The following is a 22125-nucleotide window of genomic DNA, read 5'->3' on the forward strand; positions in this document are numbered from 1 at the left end:
AACTGCCTCGCTTGCAGCTCCCATAGACGGTAGTGCCAGAGTTCTCTCTAGTAATTGCATGAAACTTTATGGTTAAACCAGCCTGTCCTGTGTCACTCTGATTCAAAGAGAATCAATGGTGTATGGTACAGTAGCATTCGGTTGCACTGTCACCTTAGTGACTTTCTTCATCTTTCCTGATCCTTTGAACAGTGACTTGAACTCATTCATCACCTGTGTGTGGAGCTTTGAGCTGCTGTGCTGAAGGTTGAATGCCTGTGTCAATGGCTTGAAATGGGCCAATACACCAAGAGCACAAAATGGCTGGTTGATGCAAGAGTGCAGTCTTCAGGCCGTGCACTACAAACACAATTTGGCGAGTTAGCTTCTGTTGCCATGATATATAGTAGTGTCAAACATGAAGCATGTTGCTATTGGTTCTGCCTGATCCTAAAAATCGGCTTGTCCGCAGTTCTTGGCTTATCCATGTGCCTGTGCTGTCATGCACTCACGCTGGAGGGACATGTCTGCTTCTGTGTCGATCCTGAAAACAGCATTGGGCAGTTGTCTGCAAATGCTACAACATGCCAGGTGTTCTCAATTGGCATCGAATAGTTCACCCAGGAAGACTTATTCTGTGTCGGCTGCCTCATGCTTACCTGTGTGTGCCAGAGGTGTCATGTTCTGGCATCCCGGCTTGCAGATTGTCACTTCACGCAATTATGTCACTGCTTGCCTGAAGCTGTACACTGCTTTTCGAAGTGTACTTGGCTACTGCCTTACCAGGGGCAAATTGTCGATGCAGTGGTACTGCTGGTTGGCTTGCCCAACTTCCATGGCGTTTTTCCGTGCTCTTGGCATCCTCTTAGATGTCTGAACATATGCAAAAACTGGAGCAGCTTGGTGTAGCTCTTTCTGATGTTTCTTCACAAGATCTTTGCAGCGGACTGTAGTGCAAGTTTGGAGTCTAGCAGCAGCTTTTCACTCAACGCCGTGTCTAAAGAATCCAACCACCAGACAGTTGAGATCATCTTTCAGAGAACTTTAATCACAGACTGCTAGTAACAGCGCAAAATGTAGACAAGAGACGAGACAAGAAGACACCACAGCGCTTGTGGTGTCTTCTTGTCTCGTCTCTTGTCTACATTTTGCGCTGTTACTTGCAGGATGGAAAACCAACAAGCCCAAGCTGCTATATTAATCACAGATTTCCATGAGGTTGAATAGGTTGGTAATAAATGACTACGGTCGCATGTGGCAGTTGACTGTAATAGCTGAAAATGGCCCTTTCATATATGACATTTGTACAAGAAATCTAATGTTCTTCAAACTTGCCTTTGATGATGCTGTAACGTCTGCATCTGCAAGTTTCAACAATGCTAACACAGGTGAAGGCCATGTGTGCCAACGTGTTCAACCGACAATATCGGGGAGGACAGCTTTGAACTGACCCCATTTACGGCGGTGCCTTGCAGAACGAACCTAATTTGTTCCATGGGTGGGCGTGTTCTACATGGCGTTCATTATGTGGGACACCTTTCTCCATTGTTTCCTTTAGGGAACCTATGAATTTGTTCCCAGACCTCAAAAAAAAATATACGACAACCCACCAGCAAAAAAAAAAACCGCCACTCTGAGCATCTGATACACCAAGCACAGCAAAGCTTTACAAGTTCGCAAAACCTACAAGTATTATTTTTTTTAACCCTCGCACTACCAAATTCATGACCAATCCCCAAAAGTGGGCTGCACCAGTTTACTGAGGAACAACCATCCAATTAACCCTTCGGAAGTATGTACTAGGGACCTGTCTGCGGGCTATTAGTGATGATTTATCACTGACACCCTGGTGATACGACTGCTTCTAGGCTTCTACGTAGGATTCACTGCTGGCTGTTTACCACTGCAGCCGTACAAACTCCTCACCGACGTCTGACATGTAGGCGGTAAAACACGTGAGAGACAAGAATTACCGGAGTACTGGCTAAAAAGAATGCGTGGTCTATTCATGCGAGGTGAACGCAAGGTAACTTTTGCGTTACAATCATTGGCAATTGCGTTTCAAAGCAACAATTTGGGACTCAGACGCAGGTTGTGTTGCTGATTTATACCGAGGATTCTGCCTGGTGAAAATGGCTGCGAAGCTCCCCATAACGGCATCGCTGTAAAAATGGAATGTTTTGCCAAATAAGGGGGATGCTCGTTCCATTGCTCCCCAGCCTCTGACTGATGTGCAGGGGGAACCTAGTCAAGCAGTCGCTTCTATTCTCAATGCCTCCGTCAATGCTGTACTGATGGAAATAAAAATTATTGTTATGCTCAGTCCAGAGAGTAGAGGTGGTAGAGGAAGAGATGTTACACTAGCGTGTACACCCATCTTCACTTTTAGAAACATTTCTCCGAGGTCAGTCTGGATCTGTCTCTCTCTGCCCTGCTGCCCTTATTTTTCTACAGCAAAGCTGTTTACATCTAGCCCCCATATGCATCCCCGTATGTGTTCCCAGAGGGGTACCCTGGCCAGATTACATCCGTAACACGATGCGTGCACAGGAATGCGTGGACTGATCTCGGAGACAGTGCAGTACCAGGCCGATCCGCCGCAAAGGTGATGCAGGCTTCAAGCACTTCGCCAACTTCCAAAAATAAGTTTTAATATCTTCGGTCCAAATAGAACCACATACATTCGGCATTGTAAGAGAAATAATATATATATATATATAAGGAAGTGCACTTAGTGTAGCAAGTTGGCTTTCATGCACTTTATTCATTTTAAAGGGACACTAAAGTCAAATACTAAGTCGAGCTAGAATGAAAGAGTATGCTTATGTAATAATGAATTCGTAATGAGAACAGCTTTTGTAAGCGAGAAAATGACAAAAATTGAAAATTGGAGTGGCGCCATTTATTGTCAACTATGGTACCTCCTATGTGTGACGTCAGCACCTCTGATTCACAAAGAGCGGCTGCGACCAGAGCCGCGACCCGCTACTGGAACGACACCGCGTTTCTCTGTTTACAATGGCCGCGGCAGCAGCGTGTGGCAATTGACAACCCTGTCGGCTCTGGCAGCGGAGGCTCAAGTGACCGTAACTGGCCACCTGAACCCAAGCAGAGCCACAGAGTGACTCACACAAGCTGAACATGTACACCTGCTAAGCAGTACGCTTCGTATATAGAGCTAAATAAAGAGTCAATTTATTCATTTACCTCACAGGCTCCCGAAGGAGTATTGCGTGAGGGGAGGATACAGGGAATTAGCAAAAAAAGGAGTAAAAAGAAATTATACATTGTTAGCGAGTAAACATGAAAGAACAAATATCTAACAATATAAATAATGGGATAAATGAAACAAACGACTGTGTGAAGTAACAAAAAGGAGTACCAAGAAATTATAGTACAAATGGTAGCAGGTGAAGGTGAAAGAACAAGTCTGTAATAGTGTTAAAGCAATTCAAAACAAACATTCAAACAAAACAAAAAGAAAAACCTATACAACTTCGCTACAAGTATTTACTTAGGTGCGCAGTATGGTTTAGTTGTGACGAATTATGGAAATAATATGCATAAGCGTGCTTTGAAGGATACAGGGTCAAGAATTTCAACTGTGTTGTTTGGTAGGTTATTCCGATGTTGAATGGCACGTGGCAACGCGGAAGAATTGAAACCATTTGTTCGGCCAAAGATACGCTGGAAACTGAGATGATTATGCAAACGCCGAGATGGACGAGTGAGCGGCAGAGTGGACGGGCGCGTGCTATGGATTATCTTGTGAAATAGACAAAGCAATCCTATGGTTCTTCGTGATTCAAAAGATGAGAGAGATAAAGATGACTTAATGCTAGTCATGCTAGAATCGTGGTGATAATCTCTGACAATGAAGCAGGCGGCGCGGTTTTAGACCGATTCGAGAGATGCGATTAAGCAAGCTTGGCGAGGTGACCAGATAGGGGCTGCGAATTCCAGTTGTGGCCAAAGGTCTGATAAGCGATTTGTCTGGTGAGGACAGGAGCATCACGAAGGTTGCGTTTAAGATAGCCGAGCGTACGTGAAGCTTTAGCAGTTATTTTTTCGATGTGCGCAGACCATGACAGGTTAGGTGTAAGGAGAATGCCGAGGAACTTGTATGAGTTGGTGCGTGTGACGGGGTTGTTATCGAGTGAGTAATCGAAAGCGGAAAATGTCTTTTTGCGGGTGAATGTTATTAGTTTGCATTTATCAGTGTTTAGAGTCATTTGCCAAGAAGAGCACCAGTTAGTAATACGGTCAAGATCTCGTTGGAGAGCGACGTGATCGGAAGGTGAGCAGATTTCACGATAGATCACACAATCGTCTGCGAACAAGCGAATGGATGATGTTATTTCGGATGGAAGGTCGTTAATACAGATCAGAAAAAGTAATGGTCCGAGTACGCTTCCTTGTGGGACACCAGATGTTACATCGCTGATACTGAAAATAAAGTTATCGACGACGGTGAATTGCTTACGGAATGACAAGAAATTTCTTATCCAAGATACTGTCCAAGAATAGACATAACGGCATACAAGGTGGTCACGTGGAGATAACGTCAAGTTCTCCGCTTTGATGCGGGCAGTTCAAATTCAGCAGCAGCAGTGAGACCTTCTACAGCAATTTCCTAGGCAAAACATTGCCATATTGGCGTACAAAAAACGATGATAGATATTTAAACGAATGCTCTGTCGATCTAGCTCGACTTAGTACTTTACTTTAGTGTCTCTTTAAATCCTGTTTGATGAATAATGAGAGAGGGAAAGAGTGTGACGACGGCGCCTGTGCACATGGCCTGCACTTCTGCGGTTATAACGTCACGCGCCGAGGAGGTGCCAGCGCGGCTGCAGCAGCGATTGTGGCAGATGCATGGGAAGTGCGGTGACCGCAGCAGTGCTTGTGTCAGCATAGCGTGGCGCTGTATTAAAAAAAAAAATTGTTTCATAATGTATGCAGCACGTGTACGCAGTCTATACAGCTTCGCTGGTAATCCGTTCCCATATGAATGTTGTGGCCCCGTGAATTCTTTAAAGATTTGGGACGAACGAACTGATCCAAAAGTCGCCTGCCAATCCATTTCACTCTATCACATTTCTGAAGCAAAACGAGTCAGGTTAGATTTGTGTCCTGGCTAGGGAAAATGGGGAACCCTTGCAAGAATGCGTCTAGTTCATTCAGAGGAACCTGGTTCACTCTGCAAATAAAAAATTGTGAGCCATCCCACTTCGGTTTGCAAAATGCTCAGTGAACGAGGCACCACTGTAGTGAGTTTTGGCTAATCAATGCATATTGTGTAACTGCTTATGTCCATGGGCCAAGAACAGTGTATTGCCGTACAAATGCATTTTACCTTTATTGGGACGACGATGTAGTATTAGGTTGCAGCATTATTCGACAGCTGCTGAATAGCTTTCCAGCTACTCGTAAGAAATTCAGTGATGGGGTGTTACATGTCTTAAGCATGATTTGATTATGGGGGACTGGATTAATTTTGTCCAACTGGTGGGACTCTAGCGTACACCTAATACTAGGAAAATACTAGGGACGCAAGCATTTTTGCATTCTGCCTCTATCGGAATGCGGCTTGGATTAAACCTGCAAACTCAAGCTCAGCAGTGCAACACCATAGCCCCTGGGGTTTCTGATTATGCTGCTTAATTCTTAGTATGCAGCTCAATTAATCGCAAGAAAACAAAGCCGTTTCCTGTAAAATAGTTTTTATTTGTTCATCTAAAAAGCAAAAAAGAAAGTGTTATGAAGGTTTCTGCGCTTGGCCAGTACACATAGATTTAAAAAAGAAGAAAAGAAAAATAGGCCGTTGGCATACAGAAGCCTACAGGGACCTGGGTGCCAACATCACCCTTGTGGCAACAAAATATTTTGCAGGATCATCCTTTGTGACCATTACAAACCTTTCAAATATTACTTGCAGTGAAAAAGCTGCCTTTGTAGATATTCAACTGCTGAAGGCAATAACGACAACACATCTTTCGCAGTTTCAGGTGAACTTTGTCCGATGATAAGATGTACAGCGTGGTCCACTGTTAAATGGAACATTATTGGCCACATGTGGCATAAAGGACTGCATTTTATGCATAAATGTATGTCTGTTTGATTATATCAACCACTTTTTTCTGATAAAGGCAAGGAAATGTTCCAGTTAGGCTTTATGACTCGTTAGGTGTTCCTCTTAGCATTGGACCATGCTGCACTGTAATAGAATGAGTATCGAGTCAATTGTGACCCATTTATGCGACAGCTCGTCAACTCTGTCACACCGCTTTAGTGTAGCTCGGCATTGTACAGCTCCCCTCAATGAGTAAACATTACTGTCGATCAGGGACAGCCTATGCTAGACCTTTCAAACAATGTTTGCAACAAGATGCAATGTCTTTAGTACCGTAAGCGGGCTACAATAGACCTACTACAGCACTGGTGCACACAATGGCAGTATCCAATGCACATTGGCGCACGCACCTGGCATTAGTTTGTCGTTTTTCTGTCTCATCAACTACGTCGTAACGGCTCTGAAGGTGGAGGTGTTGTTAGACATGGAACCGCAAATTGGGCATGGTATAGTTACACGCCTTAACGAGTGACTAGATGAAAGGCTGTGAGCTATACCTTGTGTCAAGGTGCCGCACAGTTTGTCAGCAGAGTTTACAGAACGAGGATGCCAAAAATTTCCTCACATCCTGGGGGTATGGCTGGAGAGGATGTGGTTGAGAGGCACGCTCGTATCTTGTGTGCGTGATTCACTGCAGTGTACGTCTGAATTATAGCAAATCCATTCAAACTGCAGGAAAATTCATGGCAATAAGTTCAATTGCACTTCCAGCCACCACCAGGTGGCTGAAAGTGCAATTCAGGGACGGAATACGAGGAATCTGTCGTTCTTTGTGTACGCTGCAGCGAGCTCGCGACCCATGAGGGTTGGATCCGAGAATGCAATCTTGCGCAACTCGAGTGGGCAGCCAAAGGAAAAGTTCATTCTGAAAAGACATGAGAACAGCGCAAGCAGTATTACCGTAAAAGAAATAAAAGCTAGAATTATGTGAAAGACACTAAGAATTGTTTTATTACTTAAAGGGACACTAAAGTGAAAAATGATTTCTTCTGCATCAGTAGATTCCCATTCTACAACACCAAAAACACCACTCTTGCAACGATAAAACGTTTGGTAAGCCAGAAAAAGCGCAAGAACGAAATACGGGTGGTGATGCCTACTTAAGTTCCCGCACCTCGGGGCTGTGACGTCTTGGGTTTTGATGGCATCTTCTAGGGCCTACTAATTATATATAGCGGTACAGATTGACTACATTGTGTTCTAAAGGAACCAAATATTAAACGCGGCCCAAATGCGAAAACATACTTTGGAATCCCTGACGTCACGCTGACGTACTGGCACTGGGGTTTCGGCACGAAATTCAAATGCTGATACTTGGACCTTCATTTTCTCATCTAACAATCAAACTATTTTTTTTTTAAATGACTGCCTGCAGGGTTCTCAAACAATGCTTCATTAGTCTAAACTGATTTACTGTTTCGCTTTAGTGTCCTCTTAAGAATTTTGTGTTTAATAAAGAATTTGCAGACCTTGCAATGCTGTGAACGGGCACCCTGCTCTACGTATAATAGGTGATAAGAGACAACAAAAATATTCATGTAATGGCACTCAAGATTTCAGTCGCCGTTATACAATGTTCCTACAGAGAGGGTGACAGCGCTGTGGGTAGGTACAAATAATCGAGTAGGTGTTTCGCTCCACAAAAATGGTTGGAGACTGTATCTGTATCCTTCTGAAATCAGTTTGCCCAAAACTGGAGACAATTAAAGCGTTGTAAAATTATCCTTGTCAATATGCCAATCGTAAACAAGCTCTTAAAATTGAGAACTTTACAATGAAATTGTAAAAGTTGGCAGAAATGCACCACATTTAGAGCTCTGTCACTGCAGGATGGCTACATTTCTGTCCACTGTAGGATGAAGCTTGTCAGTGTTGGAAATTTTGATTTTTGCTTATGTTGATTGTTAGCGATTCTATTGTGCACAGTTTTGTTTTGCAGAGTCCGCATAAAAGTTGATAAAGTGGCTGAACATTAGAATTAACATATTATGTGCAATATCCTTATTTCTTTCAGCTGTTGTTTATTCATTTATTTAGGGCACTTTTAAAGAAAAAGGTAGAGTGGCTCTGCTCTTGTACAAAAATTTCAAATTGGTGGCATTTAACGTTCACAGATAATGGTTCTTTTATAAACTTTTGGAAATGTCGCTTTAGGCATGCCAGGAACTTAACAGGTCCAAGACTATGAACTAACGAAATGAATTTTTTGACAGCAATTAATTGTTCCACTCTGCACAGTAGTTTGCTTATCAAGGTTTTTATGATAATGTATCCGGCATCTTTACCCAAATACTAGTACTTAATTTTAAAGGACGATCTGTCCGACTTTGTTTTGAGATGTCTATCATTGAACCATGCAGCTCCGAAACAAATGATATCAGGTCACAATCGGCTTTACTACGATGAAGTCACATCCAACACAAAAAACACTTTCATTATATCCAATCGTCTTCATAAGCATATACTCATTGGAAGCCGATATCAGTGAGAAACATTTTAGATTTACTTTCATCATAACTTGTTATTCCATTGTCATGTTGAGGTCAGGCCGCACTGGGTGTGAAGTCCCAAAAGCATCTCGCAAGCTATGACAGATGCTGTAGTTAGGGCGGCTCTGGATTAATTTGGTTAATTTTAATGGGGCTCTCTAGCGCGCACCTAAACCTTAAACCTAGGCACATCAGTTTTTGCATTCCTCTTGATACCTGAATGTGGCCTCAGTGTCCGGGAATCGAACCCATGACCTTGTGCTTCGCAGCAGTACAACGTAACCACCGTGGTGGGTCTGGAAACACAGTCGATTCCAGTTATTTTTTGACCTCGGTTAATTAGATTTTTCGATTAATCTGAGCTACCTAGATAGTCCCGGCCCACGAAGCCATCTGTTGGATCTTGTTTCGTGTCGTGTCACACCCCTGCATTCAGCAGTCTACTTCGTCCGTTCAGTATGACAGTGCATGGCAATTACGCAGCGCTCCATCGAGGTCAAGAAAAAACACTTTCAAAATCTCTTGATCTTGAAAAAGATTCGAACTTGTGATTTTGCTGCCATCCGTTAATTCAACCTTTCGGATAATTCAGCCAAATTTTGAGGTCCCGCAACGGTCGAATCAATGAGAGTTGACTAGAAGATTTGGCACTTACCGAAGTCGGTTCAGCAGCCTCGAGGCCACCTTCTTTCGTCTGTAGAATGGCGCTGTCCAGATTCGTGTGACTCCACAAACGGCTGGCTTTGGGTCACACTCGCAGCAGTAAGTGTTGTTCCCGTCGCTGTTCTCGTTGGGGATTACCCTATAGCCCTGTGCGAAAAAGATGCCGACGACGTAATGTGCTGGCTTGCTTCGGTGCCATGCTATTACCCGGAATTATGACTGAAAATGGCCAGATTATTTTTTAAGAACCTCAACTGCTGACCACGTCTTACTTCCTCCACCAAAATAAACTCGCTCCTGCTTGTGCTGCCCCATGCATTGTGGTCTTCCACCTACCAGAAGTATGACAAAGCAATGGGAAAAAAATCAGCTTGTCCGTGACATTGCTAGAAAATTAAAAGTGCCCTCGACTCGCTGAGCTCGTCCTTGGCCATTTTCACCAGAAACGCACGAACGAGCCCGGCTCGTCCATGGAATGGAAGGGGTTAACGGGTCGTTAATCGATCCTCAAACATGTAAAGTGAAGTGGTGTGAATGGACGATGAATTAAGGAATAAAGAGCTAGTTACCAGTTGGCGCCCAGCAATGCAACGTGTTTAGTACAGCTTTGCAATGCCGCAGCAATTCGAGAAAGCCAAGAAATGTTGTCAGACATTTGCATCCGCTGAAACGTTTTTGAACAAGCAAGTAAAGAGCAGGCCTCGTTGCAGCCTGAACATTTCACGCTACTTACTGCTCAAAAGAGACGGGCATTCACTTGTGAAAACACCTTGCATGTTGAATGAGCCCCACTCTTGTACTACACACTGGGCAGCAAAATATGAACACATTAACCATGCTAGGCTGACAATGTACAGTCGCACTCAATACAAACTGCAACGCAGTGCCCATGGTTGAAGGGTCTCCAAGCCTGCACAGTAGTGCCACTTGAGCTACTGGTATCAACTTTTAAAAAACTTTGTATGTTACCGTTGCCATGCATTCTTGGAGGTCCTTCTATCACTGGCACCATGTTGCAGCTCACATTGAATGTGAATGTACCATCGCATTGCCACGTGATGAGTTTGCTTTGCTGTGTTGCCCCTGCTGATGCAATTTATTGTCTGATTATGCAGAACAGAGGGGTTATCACTGGCATTTTACTTTATCGGTCAACCTTTCGGGCTACATAAGCTGGTTTGCTGAAGCTTACATCTTGCGAGATGCTGAGTGACCCAGGAAACATGCAAAAGGTCTGTGGAGTAAGGAAAACAAAGCTTTGATCTAAAGCACAAATACCCACCCCACCTTAAACACATTTCTCACACTATGTGACTCCTGCTGTAGTACAGTGGCAGAAACCAGTTCGCTGTGGAGATCGCGACAAGTTTAGACCTGCCGCAAACTTCTTATGTGTCTCAGTATCTGACCAATCACAGAGCAGCGGCTGCTTGCAGCCTACTTAGCCACACACCGACAGGCTGCCTGTTAGCTAATGGTGAGCGAATATTCAAAGCTCCTGAATAATGAATCGAACATTATTCTACTCGATACGGTTTTCAAATTGAGTAGTTAAGATTTGCAAATATGAATATTTTTCATATATTTCAAAACATCAAGCGTGCACATCAAACACAAAATTGGAGCAAAAGTACAGTGAATTTCATCCCTGCAGGCATAGTACCTATAAGCATAAAACCTGACAACTTACATAGTAAACAGGCTATGTCACTCAATAGGCCAGTATTTTTACCAGATATACAGTGCTCATTTGAACTCTCCAAAGAGCCCTGTTCAGCAGACTGCTTATTTGTTCCTAATGTTCTATTTGTGCATTTAATAATCATTGCTTCATAACATACAATGTAGTGTCAACAAACTTAATGACATGAATACAGTTAAACTTTGATATAGTGAACCTCGGTTTAATGAAATTCGCGATGTAACGAACTATTTTCATTTTATGATCTTAGTTGCATTGAAAACCATGTATTTATTTTTCGTGATCTAACAAAGTAACTTCATGACACAGTTTCGATTTAAGGAAATTTCAGGCCATTTCATCATGTACTTGGAGCCTGTATAGCAAGTAAATCTAGCAAAAAACTATGTCAGTCGAGGCGACAGTTACTTCGAGCGTCCTTCTGCGTGAAAAGTTTGAGCGGCAAAACCGCTGTCAAGGCGTGCACGCCGGGATGCCGCAGGCAGAAAACACCGCTGTGCCATTTGTTGCCTTGGTAAACAACTCTGAGAAACACGAGAGCTGATGATTCCTTCTGCACAAAAAGGATGGGGAGGGCTTGAACGCATGGTAATGTGATCAAGCACGCGCTGGGGAGGAGGTGGGCAAAAACGCGTGCCGTGCACCTTATCGATCTTAGAGGTAATCTTTCCTCGGCAAGCCGAAATGGATGGTGCCTTGACGTGCACTTTGTTGTTCCCGCACGTCTGGTGCTGGTGCTCACGTAATCCCAAGTGTACAAGTGCTTACTGACAAAACATTGTCTACCCAGAATGCTCTGAGAATTTGTGAAGTTTGTTTTTAAAGCTGGAACTCTAAAAGCTCGAATTAACGGAATGTGCGATTCAATGGAGTTCTTTGCTGCAAGTACAACTTCGTTACGTCGAGGTTCGACTGTACTAGGATGTGAACATCCCTTTGTATTAATTGTGTAAACAGCTGTTCATTATTCAAAAGCTTTTAGAAAAGTATACAAGATACACATTATACAAGATACAAGATTAGATACGGTTAGCTATTCGATTCGTGTTCGAGTCACTCTCAAAAATTACTATTTGTGCAGTTCTAGTGACAGCGCCATAGGGGAAATGGGCAGCCTCGATAGTAGTAGAGATGAAATATCAACATGCCTGAAGCAAGCTTTTCTGCAATTGCAGTGACACCTTTTTTTACTGTGCAATCATAGCATTCTACTGGTAGTACTAACATATGGGGCAGAAACTTGGAGCTTAACAAAGAAGCTTGAGACGAAGCCAAGGACTGCGCAACGAGCGATGGAACCAAAAACGATAGGTGTAACATTAAAAGGACAACAAAATAAGATGTTAACTCGAGCTAGAGTGAAAGATTTGGCCTTCTGTTACAACGAATTCCTACATTTGCAGTGACAATAAGTGAGAAACTGATGAAAATGGAAAGTCGAAGTGGTTGAACTGTGAATTTTGGACTGTGGTACCTCATGTGACCTTGGCAATAGCTGATGCACAGAAAGCAGCAGAGAGGGAGGTCATCTGAGGATTAGGCCAAGCCATCCATTTTGGTGTGGGCGATTCAAATCGAGTTGCAGCAGTGGGACCTTCGGTGGCAGTTTTCTATGCAACAAGGTCGTGCAGTGGCAAACAGAAAAAGGTGACATACACCGCTAGACGAATAATCTATCGATCTGACTTGACTTAATAGTTTCCGTCAGTGTCCTTTTAAACGACAGGAGGACAGTGTGTGAATTAGAAAATGGGAGTAGCTGATATTCTAGTCGACATTAAAATGGAGTTGGATAGTATAGGCATTACCAAGCCATGAACGGCAGCTTGCAGTTAACCTTGACAAACGAAAAATGGTAAAAATCATAGCATTCTACCTGTGCTAGCACATGAGGCACAAACTCGAAGGCCAACAAAGAAGCTTGAGAAGGTAAGGGCCATGCAATGAGTGATGAAACGAATAATGTTAGGAGTGAAGCTAAGAGACGGGAAGACAGCGGCATGGATTAGAGCAATCGGCAGCAGCCAATATTATAGTTGATATTAACAGACCGAAATGAAACTGGCTGGGACATGTGATGTGATAACCGATGGTCTACTAGAGTTCCAGAATGGCTGCCATGGGAAGGTAAGCACAGTCGAGGACGGCAGGGAATTAAATGGTGTGGCCCCCAAAAAAATTTAAAAATACAGCGTTTAAGAATGGGAGTAGGCAGATGACGTAGACGAGATATCCTTGTCTCGTTCTGAAGTGCGGTTCCTTCCCAAAAGTATGTACCTACTGGCTCAAGTCAGCACACTGCTGATTAGATGGCATGTTAAAATGAGAGAATTTGCATGGATAAGACGGGCCCAGCCAGCGCAAGACGGGGTAATCTGAGATCACTGGGAGAGGCGCTCATTCTGCATTGGTTGATGACGATGACTGTCCACTCCAGCAGTACGCACTGCTCAATTTAGGTGTGAATTTGAAACAGGTGTCGTCAGAGCAACACCGGAAATAAAAGTGCGAGCACTCACCTGCTTGATTTCTTGAGCAGAGAGGAATCCGAGCACTTTCTTCGAGTATGACACGAACACAAAGTACATCTGTGGAGCATGGCGAGTCGCCTCATCCTCCAGAATTCCCAGCTCCCTTTGAAAAATGGAGGAAGATATGGTTATCATTCTTTGGGAACTTTATCTTGTCTGTTCATCCATATCTAAGCACTTTCATGTACCCATTGACCCAAGTTGTCTGCTTGCTTGGACCACTAGGTATACGCTGGCTGCTGTACTGCCAAGCAGATAACTTGGGTCATTGGGTATGTTCTACTGGATATTCATGTATATAGAATGATTAAAGGTAGCACATTAAGCTCTTTAATAAATAATGTGCACTTATACATATCACAACACTGTCTTGTTACTTCACTAATTATAATTATCACAAGTAATAGTCATCACGTATAAAAATATATCGCCAATTACACACCTATCATACAAAAGATTGCTAACTGCATTAGTGTCGCCATTAGTATTCAAAGGATAGATGCGCTACAAATCTTCTATCATTACTGCGATCTGTACTGGCAGGTTTTTGTGGACAGGTAAATAACAAAGACCTGGCTTCTCTCGACCACGTGCGTTGGGAGCTTCCAGGCTTTTGATGCATTCCTCATTTGTTAGCGGCACTTGCTCATGACTCAAATGTCTTGCAGTTTTTTTTTTCCTGCCACTCTGAAGTAACCCAGCCTGAACGTATGTCATACCACCTCTGCGCAAGAACTCTAGCCTGCAGACCACTGATAAAACTAATATCACTTCGTGTGTTTCCATCCTCTATTTGTACACCTAACCCCACCAATATAGATTTGAGTTACCGACCAAACCATTACTCCACTCACTTATTATTGCCATTTACTATTTAATTGCATAGAAGGAAACGAAGAAAGAATGACTAGAATGTACTGTTGTGCTAGTTGGTGTCCATTTTGAACAAAGGAATTTGCCGCACTGAAAAACACTTTGAGTGTGTGTAAACACACATGCAAACAGAGTGTGAGTGCAGACTACCACCTAAACTTAATGAACCATTATGCCGCAATACCTTGCCTGGCGAAATTTTTTATTTATATATTACCACCCCAGGGTTAACAGACATTGCAGGGGGGAATGGTAACTTAAGCAGTATGCAGAAAAGTGTCTAAAAGGAACAAAAGAGTTCCTAGTTTTGCAATGTTAGCCATAAGTAAATGTGGTGGGTGAAAGGAAATGCACAAAGTAAGTTCCTAAAAAATATCAGCTAATGACGTCGAAAATTTATTATGATCATGAATCGTTGCAATAGGTTCGGGAATGCAATACCAATTTTTATATGTTTTTAGTAAGATCGCAGGAATAAACTTGCTCAACAATTTGGAATGGCCAACTTTATGAACACGATCCAAGCAACAATAAAATTATAACTGGTTGGAAGGGCAAGTTTGTAGTGCAGGTCGTGACGATGAAGAAAATTGATGAGAGAGGCATAGTCGGGTCATCTTACATCGAGAAGAAAGCGAAAGCAGTTCAAGTTTTTATTAACGTGATACCCAAGCTCCTGTTGCAATTACAGTGCCCTTGCACTAACAGACTGTAATAGCCCATGTCACATGTGGGGCACTTTTGATCGCAATCGGACCCGAACAGGATTGACTTCCTCAGCTTTGCCCACATGTGGTTCTTTACCGTGCACCTAAATAAGCAGATGAGCGTTTTTTTTTTAGAGCGCAGCTCTTTGGCGTCCGTTCCTGGGTTTCGCGTCGTCGTCGGCGTCGTCGTCGGCCTCGTAACCAGCTCCGCCCCCCTTTCATCCCCCCAGCGCTAGCAGCGACCGACTGATACCGCTGGATGCCGCTGACGCCGCTAGAGAGTCAAGATAACGTGACTGCATAGAACACCGTCGCCGCCATGCAGAAAGAGGAGGAAAGGGTCCCCCCCCCCCTGTTCTTGTGTGGCGGATAGCTGGGGTTGACTCACTATCGCCGTCAGCGGCATCAGTCAGTCGCTGCTATCTCTTCCCTCCTCCCTTTATCGTGTTGTCCGCTTGCTGCGCGCGCTTCTGCCCCCATCGTTTGCCGCTGGGTGTACACGCCGCCCCCCTCCGCTTCCGCTTACTGCTGGTTGCTCTCGACGGCGGCGATGAGCCTCCGCTTCGGCGGCGCGAACTGCAGGGTCTTCTCGGCGGCGGCGATGAGCTTCTGCTTCAGCCTCGCTTACTGCTGGTTGCTCTCGACGGCGGCGATGAGCCTCCGCTTCGGCGGCGCGAACGGCAGGGTCTTCTCGGCGGCGGCGCTTAGCCTCTGCTTCCCCCACGGCTGTGACAACCTCGCGAGGCACTTGTATAGATCTCGTCTTTGAGAATCAAGCATTGGTGTACCAAGTCGAACATATATCAGTCTATTTCTCCGACCACAAAGCTTCCTTCATGACTGTCAAGAACTGTTAGTGGAGTCTTTGTTAAAGGAATACGTGTGAAAAATAAAAAAAAATTATGTGATAGCGCATACATGTGTTGCTCGATTTCTTTGCCTCAATCTATCCAAAAGGTGAAACAGCTTATTTGCTGCGCTCACATTTCGCATTAGGAAGTAACGTAATCGTCGGTAATTTTTTTTCTTTCCATTTCAACTCCACCAAAATAGAGCCACAGCAGGCAGGAATTGAACCCACGACCTCTTGCTCGGCAGCAGAATGCCACAGCGCCACCATGGTGAGGACAGCTGCTGAAAATGCCAAAGCTCTTGTCGAGCAACATTTTGCCCACCTGTCAACCATCTGCCGTATCTCGTCCATCTTGTTCAGCATGTTCTTGGGATCATTCGGTGACACCATGATTATCTTGCCGTCCGGATAGAGGCCAACTTCGCGCTGGTTCTTCCAGCCCTGCAGTGGCGACAAAACGGTGCATTAGGGACTCCCGAAGTGCAAAAAGCTACCTCGCTGACGAAACACACAGCGCACGGCCGTCGGCAACGCTGGCCCCACGTTCTTCTGTACCGGCAGGTGTTACGCGCACGATTAGACAACCAAACCACACAAGGTGACAGACACAAGCACAGTGACAGTCTCGCTTGTGTCAGCCAATTTCACTTGTCCTTTGTTTATGTGCAAGAACTGGCCGATGTGGATTAAAGTTACCAACTCCACCAAACCAGTATTCTATGGTCTTACAAGTGTAGAGACTTCCAATAGTTGGAAATTCATAGCGATAATGCGCACAGTTCAGGCAATGCAATGCAAGTTAAAAGTACGGTGCATTTCGCAGTGAAACATTGCAATGTAAGTGTCCGTGCTTCCACTGGAAGCATGAACACTGCATGCGAAGGTCCCCCCTCTGTTCCACAGTGACAGTCATTATGCCTACTGCTCTGAAGTACAACGCATATCTAATGTTTATTTTATTGTATCAATCATTGGGGTGTCACTAGTTTGCTAATCAAGAGCTGTTGTTTTATATGTCGCATTGGACAGCAAGGTGTCCCTTCATTGAGTTGATTGATACCTGTTTTCTTCTTCCTTTTTTCCACTACTTTTGTCACAGCAGAAACATGCAAGTGCTTGGTGCATGCTATTTGTGGACTGAAGCAGTGCCTTGCAGTGAAGCAGTGCCTTGCCATTCCATTTAAACGAGTGCCGCCTGTCTTGCATTATACAAGTGGATTTAGGGTTGTCGGTTCTTGCTGGTCACTTGTACACGCAGGCTGTTCCAGGCCTTCAAACTTGTTTGTGCTGGCGTTTTGTTCCACAGAGCAGTAATTTGATGTCTGTTCTCCCATTCATGAGCCTTTTGGCTAGGTCAAAATTATGGACAGCTTGGACCAATACCTTGACTCAGATGCAAGACCCTTGATAGAAGTGAACCACATTAAATTATGGGACTTAACATCTCAAAGCAGTTCGCAGACCATGAAAAATCCCGTATCGGGGTACTCGAAGTTACTTTCAACTATCCAGGGTTACGCACTCAAAGCACGGTGTACAAACAATATTTGCATTGCTCCCTTGTTGCATTTCCGTTATTGAAGTATCGCACCACATTGCAAGAGGCCGTAATAAAAGGAGGGGTTTCGGCATTTAACAAAAATTTATCCTGATTTTTACAGCACACTCGTACTTCAAGACGGTCAGTTCCACTTAGCTAGTAAAAATTGAAACATTAAATTCTGGGGTTTTATGTTATAATATTACTATCTGATTAAGAAGCAAGCCATAGTGTGGGGAGGGTGACACAGCTTAGAATACAGTGTCAATATGTAGTAGTTCTTGCAACACACACATTGATACATTAAATTAAAAGTGCCACGCCTGAGCAGAGCGCAAATTCACACCCGTCGTAGGATACGCATTTTGTAAACTCTTGTGGCTGATTGTACACAGAAAAAGAAAAGGACATAGAGTAAACCAAAGGAGAGATCTTAAAGGGCCCCTGAAACGGTTCGGACAAATTTTGTAGACGCGTAGGGTACAGCTTAAGTAGAACATTCGCACCACAATTTAAGTGAAGCGTTACGTATTAATGGAGCTACAAGCGATTAGAAGTTACCCTCCTCCCTAGCCATGCTTTTCATCCTCAACTCGTTCGCCGAGCGAGCGGGGCTAAGCTCCGCCTTCACTGGTTCAGCGTCACGATGCGACGTCACACCTTCCACTTCCGGTTGTTTTGGAGCCCGCCCCCGCCCGCGCGAGACCGCTCCGCTAGCCGCTTGGCATCGACCCCAAGCGAGAGCTATCGAAGCAGCGTGCGTTGCGAGCATTCTGTCGTAGCGCCGAACGTGTCTTGTATTCCGGTAACCACATGCAAGCTGGTCATTTCGGCAAATGACTGTAGGCATAAACTCAAGCTGATGAAGGAACTTTAGCGTAGACGTACGTGAGCGGCCTGATCGGTCTGCACGGTCCATCCACTTGTTGGTGCAGAGCTTAACCAGCCAAACAAAGCGCTAATTTTGCTCTAACCAAGTGTAAAACATTTTAAACATTTATAAAAACAACGTGTTCATGATTACACTCCTGCGAAAAATACACACCAGCAGCAAAGAAGAATACACTTCGTTGCTGCTACTGTGTATGGTTGAGCTCTGTGCCACCAGGTGGCTGCACCGTGCAGACCATTCGCATTTGCCCTTCTGCTCATCTCATGGCTCATCCCGTTACGGCAAAGTCAAGCGGCCAGACTCTGTCCCCTTGCGCTTGCGTTTTCCCTAATACCGGACTCGCGAAACGCTATTGCGTTAGTAATCTTCCGGTGTAAAGTGACGGCCACAAACGCGCAAATCCTGGCGCCGATCGGATAGCGGCAGTCCGATGCGCAGCAGCCAGTTCGCTCGTACGCTGCCTTGCAGAGGGACACGATGTCGCAGCTTGACATATTGCCAGTCGCTACGTTTGCAGTCCACAAGGCAACGAAGTCGAATCATAGTGCTCCCGAAAAGACTGAGACCGACTCTGACCGCGGAGCTCTCTTCAAAATGGAGTACGTTGTAACACAAGCAGACGACACACGTTCTGTGCCGGAAGCGCTTAAGTGTACCGAAAAATTATTCTTGTGCATTCTCTTTATGTTATTTTCTTTTGATAAAAACAAATTAACTAACATTCCAACTATTACGAAGATCATTTGTTTACCATAAAATTTGAAAAATTATTGATCACGCGCCCTTGTCAGCCAATCGGATAGCTCGCCCCACTGACGTCGTATGGGTGATTTCGGTCATATGGGTAGGGGCGCCTTAAAATTCCGCCGAGCAGTGTGCTGCGATCGGCAGCGATGTGCATATTTAAAACCTTATAATAAATTACACGCTTTAGGCGGAGCACTTAGATGTGTCAATTAATGATCAGAAGGACCTACTCTAACGACTCAATACGTTTGTAGAAAATCGTCAAAAGCGTTTCAGGGTCCCTTTAAAGTTTAAAAATGGGCGTGGAACAGTGAGTGAAGAAGAAGAAAGGGAGAATAAAATAAAAAGGGGCGGATAAGTTTCAAAAGATCGAAAGTAAGCATACCGGAGAGGACAACACAAGAACCAGGCTTGCATCTGCGTTGCACAGGCACATACTAGTGCGGCGCTCAAAGCCCGACAGATGGCCCTCCACAAATTTCACGCAGACATTATACTGCATCAGTGGCCAGAATATATATCTCAATCGGGAGAAGTCATGCTACTTACAAAACACATCCTGTGTTTGTACAGTCAACTTCAAAAGTTGGACCGTGACATTTCAGGAAAAAAATAAAACAATCTTTGCAGGCTCAGAATGCAGCCTGGCATTTGAATTTCCAGCACCATAGAAATTTTACACTTTCTCAGACCCTGCAGTCTGTAATCATTCACAGTTGACTTTACATGGGAGCTCTTACCGGAAACTTCACAACTGCCAGGAAGGACTGATGGTACTTCGTGTGCAGCTTTTCGTCTTCGACTTCTCCAATTGTGTACACCATCCCACACACAGCGCATGTTGTGTGTCCAAACTTCTTTTGTCCGGCGTCGATTATGAGCTGCGCTGGGTCTGACGATCCCGGCATGAACCGCTTTTTTGGCACCTCAATGGGCGAGGCAGGTATTTGGCGCAGCTCCATTCTTGTTTTGCGGTTTGAAGTCGGTGTTGAAAAGATTGGGTAAAGAGACTGTCTGTTTGGGCTGTGAGAGCTGTCTGGTGGTGGCGTACTTGGCCTCTCGGCAAGTCTACTGCCACCTGCCTTATCCGGTGTATCTACGCACAATGCTCTCAAAGGCAGGGAACGGTCGCCAAATTTCCTGCCATCTGTGGTGTCCGGTATATTCGTGCACAATGCTCTCAGGGGCAGGGAATGGTTGGCAGTGCCGCGGCAGTCTTGGAATATGAAACTGCGAGTGCTACTGTCTCGAACTGGTGTAGTGACAACAGGCTTGCTTTGATTCAATTCGGCCCCTATGTGCGCGATAGATTGTTCATGCTTAGTCGTGGAAGACAGGGAGTCATCTTTCTTTGCGGAACTGTGGCGTTCTTCACCCTCATCGTTGTCGTCCTTTCTGCCACATGGTTCGCACACGCCAGAAAACTCGTGCCCTGCTTCTTCCAAGACATCTGTCTTCACTCCGAGAGAGCTCACACTTGCACGGCTAGTTTCGGCCCTAGTTTCGAGGTACTCGTTGTCTGGCGTCTCCACGTTTTCGGCTCTTGTTTGCTCCGGCGGTTTGCGAGGTACTTGCTCTTGCATAGTGACGTCAACTCTCGAACCAGAGGCGACAGTCGCTGCCTGTACACGGGGCCGCCTAAAAGGTACAGTCATCACCAGTGTCCTTCTTGCTGTTGTGTTTGCGATTCCACTGACACTTTTCCCTGGCCCAGCGTCATCCACCCTGGGTTCAACCGGTGGTTCACGAAACGTCGGCCCAGGCAAAGCGGGGCCGACGCTCCTTGCGGAAGTCACGGTCTCCACCGTCGCTTTTTTGGCCTGCCTGAACGGCACGGTCATTACCAGTTCCTTCTTGGCTGGCTTGAGCGAAGCCGCCGGGGTCGACGGTTTCTTCAGCGGTGCGACGGTTGGCTCGAACTTCAACTTGAATTTTGGGTTCCACGAGACGGCCGTGGCCACTGCCATCGAGGTGCTGGAGGCGCCCGCGGGGGCGCGCAGCCCTGACGAGAAGAACTTGCGGACTTTCTTGGCAGGCGGCTCAGTCTCGGGGTTCTCCGAAGTAGCCGATGGTAGTATAGCCTGCTCCGACAGCGGTATGACCACGGCTTTCTTCTTGGCGGCCGCCGAAGAAGCCTTGTGCGCTGTGACCGAGGCTTGAGTCCGGGACTTCGCCCTGGTGACCCTCGACGAATCCGAGACGCTTCGCTTTCGCTTTCCGGGCGGCTGTTTTTTTCCGGCGTTATCCCGACGTTTCGGAGCGCTCTTCTTCGAAGTGCGCTTGCTGGATGTTTGATCTGTCCTCTCTGTCGCTGGCGTTTCGTTCTCGATGGCTCGCAGGCGCTTTCGCTCGAGTGGACTCAGATAGTTGGTCGAGGAGTAGAAACTGCTCGGCTTCCTGCCCTCGTAAGACATGTCGGAATACCTGCGCGAAAAAACGTGACTCTCCTAAATCACTCGTTGACACGAGCACAACGCAGTGATCAACGGTTCAAGCACAACGCTGGGATCACGACAGACTTGACAGAACGAAAGTGCGGGGAAGTGCACGGATGAAGAGGACATACTGCTTGCAGTAGACGCGGAATAGAACATTTTATATGCCAACAATTTGGGCATTAGAGTACAAATTGTAAGTCAGGGCATAGACAGATAAAATAAGAGCACTCATGACCTTTTTAAATTTGCGAATAGCCGGTCGAGGACAAATGATTCTCTGAAGCCCATTAATGTTGACAGCGCATTTAGAGCCGTTAACCAAGACTGTTCCAAGTTCAGACGCAAAGAACTCACCGAAAAGATCCCAAACGTTCGGGCCAATCAAATAAACAAGAACACACTGATGGCAAAGACTTTCTCCCACAAAACCGATCAGCGATCGAGTCCACAGTTATCCACAGTTTTCGCGCCGGCCAACCGATCGAATGAAGCATTTTCAGGGTTGCCCGTGTACAAATGCTATCCCGCTAATCGCACTACGGCCACTGTTCAGCAATCGCGGTGGCTGCCTCAGAACA

At 45.2% G+C, this 22125-nt stretch overlaps 1 protein-coding gene and 1 pseudogene across 1 annotated transcript; both read right to left on the minus strand.

The window, feature by feature from the left end:
• Positions 1–2530: 2530 nt before the first annotated feature.
• Positions 2531–2705, minus strand: LOC142558646 (U2 spliceosomal RNA; annotated as a pseudogene).
• A 1293-nt stretch (positions 2706–3998) lies between these two features.
• eco (Establishment of cohesion) lies at positions 3999–22090 on the minus strand. The gene is made up of 6 exons (XM_075669014.1): positions 21902–22090; positions 19850–21533; positions 16253–16371; positions 13486–13600; positions 9257–9411; positions 3999–6977 (listed from the first exon to the last, which is right to left on the minus strand). The coding sequence occupies exons 1-6, from the start codon at positions 22039–22041 to the stop codon at positions 6851–6853; spliced, it is 2340 nt and encodes a 779-aa protein (XP_075525129.1). The 5' UTR covers positions 22042–22090; the 3' UTR covers positions 3999–6850.
• Positions 22091–22125: the final 35 nt, after the last annotated feature.

This window comes from Dermacentor variabilis, chromosome 9 (assembly GCF_050947875.1).
Source record: "Dermacentor variabilis isolate Ectoservices chromosome 9, ASM5094787v1, whole genome shotgun sequence".
Lineage (NCBI taxonomy): Eukaryota > Metazoa > Arthropoda > Arachnida > Ixodida > Ixodidae > Dermacentor > Dermacentor variabilis.

What these genes read in the sequence shown, in the direction of transcription:
- eco (XM_075669014.1), bottom strand. Translation starts at nt 22,041, where the DNA reads ATGCTTCATTCGATCGGTTGGCCGGCGCGAAAACTGTGGATAACTGTG. An exon ending in TGGCAGTTGTGAAGTTTCCG is followed by an intron (nt 16,372 to 19,849) that starts GTAAGAGCTCCC and finishes TCGCCACTGCAG; the next exon opens with GGCTGGAAGAACCAGCGCGA. An exon ending in AGGCTGCTGAACCGACTTCG is followed by an intron (nt 6,978 to 9,256) that starts GTAAGTGCCAAA and finishes ATGTCTTTTCAG; the next exon opens with AATGAACTTTTCCTTTGGCT.